Raw genomic sequence first — 3941 nt, 5'->3', positions numbered from 1 at the left:
TAATCAATAAATAATAATGATAATGTAACATTGTATGTAAAAATATGTAATGATGTAGAAAGATGGTCATGATGTATTTTTAAGCAACCCCCCCCAGTATAATTATGATATTGGTTCTGTAAAAATAGTTCTTTATACATAGAAAAATGACTAGATAGATGTTAATACTTTAGGCTTAGAAATGAAGGGTCAAAACTGCCCTGGTGGTCCAGTGCCAATTCAAGGGCCTGCATTTGATCCCTGCTCACGGAACTAGATCCCATATGCCACCACTGAGAGTTTGTACGCTGCAAACTCTTTAACCTGGCACAGTTAAATAAACAAATAAATAAAAATGAATGTCCAAAAAAGAAAGAAAAGAAATGAAGGCTCTTCTTCCTGGTTTTCGGTAGTTTCCTCTCCCCACACATTTTTTGTTTGTTTTTTGTTTGTTTGGGCCATGCCACACAGCTTGCGGGATCTTATTTCCTTGTGGGATCTTAGTTCCCCAACCAGGGATTGAACCTGGGTCACGGCAGCAAAAGCACAGGTCCTAACCACTGGACTAACCCAGGAACTCCCCCTCCTCCACTTTTTAAAAATGATGAAATTACAGTGCTACCCACACTATGGAAAAAATTCTAACAATAGAGAAGTACTAGATATCCCCCTGCAGGACCATAATCTTCTCCTAAGGATAACTTAAATTTTTTCCTCTTCTACTTCCCCATATTTTCCAAAGTTACTCATAATGAACACATATTGCTTTTTAAAACTGCAAGAGAAGCCAACATTTTACAAAGAAGAGTAAACAGTGCCCTGAGGTTCAGTGGGCCTGGCTGGGCCGGGGCAGAGGGCTGGGGCTGGGACTTGGACAGAGTTTAGAAGGCAGAGCCTGAGGAGTCCCCACTCAGGAAGAGTTGGTCATTGGGCACCTGGGACTCCTTCTGTTGCAATAATGTCCCAGTAGCTAGTGAGAAACCCGGTTGGTGCACACAAGAGGCCTGGGTATGGCCTTTCCTCCTCTGTGTCCAACTAAATGCTTACAGATACTCCCTGGTGTTGCAGAAACAGGATCACTGAACATGAGTCCCAGCTCTCTGCCTCTGCCTAACTGTGTGGCCTGGGGCAAGTAACTTAACCTCTCTGAACCTCTAATTCCTCCTTTGATAACTGGGATACCAATATCTCCCTCAGAGGGCTGGGTGAATGTGAGGGTGGATGTCTGGCACTTGGAGGTGTTCGATAAATGGATGCTCCTTTCTGTCTCTCTACCCACATTGGCACCACCAAGCAGAAGGGTCTCTGAGAGGAGCATCTTGGGGTCCTTTCACAATAGCTCCTCCTTGGTTGTCTCGTAGTCAAGCCCCCAGACTCCTTTCAAGGTCTGGGCATAAACAACCCCCCTCTCGTAAACATTTCTGGAGAGCGAGATGCCATGCACTTCCGGGTGACACGCCCTGGTAGCACTTGGGTTCTTCCCCACATCCAGCCTCCTGCTGCAACAGAAGCATCACTCTCCCAGACAAACCACCCTGGCCACAGTCACTTACATTTTGGCTTCGTAGTCCTTCCATGCCTTCTCCAGCTGCTTTTTGGAATCCTGTAGTTCAGAAAAAAAAAAAAAAAAATTCACCCAAGGAGGGTCTTGGGGTCTGGAATCAACAGGACACTTTGCTACAATTAGGGGGACCCTGGGTTTGCAGGCTGAGAGCCACCCTCCAACCAGCCCATGTTCACATTAGCCCTGACTGCAAACCTCATCCGCAAAATAAACCCCACTGACCCCACTTCTCAGAGTGGAGGCCCTCCTGCCAACTGACCTCTTCCCACCGTTGCCAGTAATCAGTCTGAACTGGCAGGCTCAGGCCTAGGATATTGGGGCTATTTGGGGGGAGGTCTGCCCTGAGTCCCCTCTCTTAGAAGATGGAGATCACCATGAGGAAGAAGAGGGAGGATAAAGATCAGAATCCTCCCCCTAACTTTGTCCCACTGTTTTCTCCTGCCTGGTTCGAGCTCATCCTTTCAACAGGAAGGTACGGATTGAGGGACATATGCAGAGAGAGGCTAAGAAGTCTACCCAAGGCCACACAGCAAGCCAGAGAGACCTGGCTGATCCCGGGCCCCATCCAGCAGGCTGCTCACACCCTTCAGAACAGTCAGCCCTGGCATTCAAGGTGTCTTGGTCTGCCAGGTGGAAAAGCTGCCGGTCTGGTTTGGGTGGTTCCCAGGCTGGTGCTTAGCCAGGGGTGATGGCTCCTCCCCTGGGCCTTCTGGAGCAGACTTCCCAGGGAGATTATCCTGTCACTTTGGGCTCCGGTTTGCCTCCAGCCAGGGGCTGCCTGGTGCAGAGAGTGCAGCAAGCACGGGGGGGTCAGGAGCCCTGACCTCACACTGGCTCCTCTACTGACCAGCTGGGTGACTGTACTGCTAAGTGCTAAGTCACTTCAGTCGTGTCCGGCTCTGTGCGACCCCATAGACGGCAGCCACCAGGCTCCCCCGGCCCTGGGATTCTCCAGGCAAGAACACTGGAGTGGGGTGCCATTTCCTTCTCCAGTGCATGAAAGTGAAAAGTGAAAGTGAAGTCGCTCAGTCGTGTCCGACTCTGCGACCCCATGGACTGCAGCCCACCAGGCTCCTCCATCCATGGGATTTTCCAGGCAAGAGTACTGGAGTGGGGTGCCATTGCCTTCTCCGGGCTAGACTGTAAGCAGGTTATCAAACCCCCGAGCCTCAATTTTCTCAACCACAAAATGGGGATGACCACATCTACAGAACACACCTCATGGGGCTGTTGTAAGATTCCATGAGCTATTTCCAAAAGGGCCCTGGCTCACCTAGGCTCACCCCAGACCCGGGGCCCTCCTGTCTTTCCAGGGGTCAATAATATGGGGACAGCACACCCACTGTGACGGAGAAGGAACTGGCACCCCACTCCAGTACTCTTGCATAGAGAATTCCCTGGACAGAGGAGCCTGGTGGGCTCCTGTCCATGGGGTTGCACAGGGTTGGACACGACTGAAGCGACTTAGCATGCATGCATGCACTGGAAAAGGAAATGACAACCCACTCCAGTATTCTTGCCTGGAGAATCCCAGGGACAGAGGAGCCTGGTGGGCTGCCGTCTATGGGGTCGCACAGAGTCGGACACGACTGAAGCAACTTAGCAGCAGGAGCAGCAGCACACCCACTATGACAGCTTCACTTGGCCTCCATCCTCAGCCCAGCCCTGTCCACCGCTATGGTCTCCTGCCTGCCCCACTTCTCGCTCCATCTCACCACCTCTGGGCACCCCTCCCCACATGGAAACTCACCTGTCGTCCGTCCCTCAGCTGCCCCTTCAACAGAGTGTCCAGGGGGAAAGAGACAATGTTGTTCAGGTTCTGAACCTGGAAGAAGCAGAGACCCCCACACCCCACCTTGAGCGAACGCCTGTCCAGCCCCACAGGGCTCAGGGTACAGGGAAGCATCACCAGGACAGCACTGGGGTGAAGGAGGCAGGGGAGAGAAAGACAAAGTGGAAGGGTACACCGGGGTGGCGTGTCGGCCTCCCTGGAAAGCTCTTGCCTTCCTCCGACTGATGGGCCTCGTCCCTCCACTGCCCGCTCCACTGCATCCATGGTCAGCCCTTCTCTGCTCCTTGGCCAGAGGGACACCCTCACGTCTCCTTTCTGACTCTCCGAGGTCCACCTGTGTGGCCCACCTGTTGTTTCTCCACTCCCCTGTAATGTGAGAACCCTTTCCCTATGGTCACATGGGGTGAACATGGAGTCAGAGCTGACCAGAGTGCTCCATGGGGGGCCACTGTGATTGGCTCAGGAATAGGCACATGACCCAAGTCAGCCAATCAGGATACTTTCTGGGACTTTTCTACCAAAGTCACGAGAGAAAGACTGTCTTTCTCCTGCAAGGTGTGAAGCTGGGCCTGCTGGGCCATCCTGCCCCCCGAGCAGGGACAGAGA

The 3941-nt window shown here is 52.2% G+C and overlaps 1 protein-coding gene across 1 annotated transcript in view; it reads right to left on the bottom strand.

Annotated features, from left to right (window-relative positions):
* Positions 1–3941, bottom strand: part of ASAP3 (ArfGAP with SH3 domain, ankyrin repeat and PH domain 3) — a 50537-nt gene that overhangs the window by 20132 nt on the left and 26464 nt on the right. Inside the window, 2 exon segments of the mRNA XM_006056563.4 lie at positions 1533–1582; positions 3294–3368. Of these exon segments, the coding sequence (XP_006056625.3) occupies positions 1533–1582; positions 3294–3368 (125 nt within the window).

The sequence above is a fragment of the Bubalus bubalis genome, chromosome 2, assembly GCF_019923935.1.
Source record: "Bubalus bubalis isolate 160015118507 breed Murrah chromosome 2, NDDB_SH_1, whole genome shotgun sequence".
In the NCBI taxonomy this organism is placed as follows: domain Eukaryota; kingdom Metazoa; phylum Chordata; class Mammalia; order Artiodactyla; family Bovidae; genus Bubalus; species Bubalus bubalis.
Note: the sequence above shows the minus strand (reverse complement) of the source record. Positions and strands in the feature narration are given on the sequence as shown.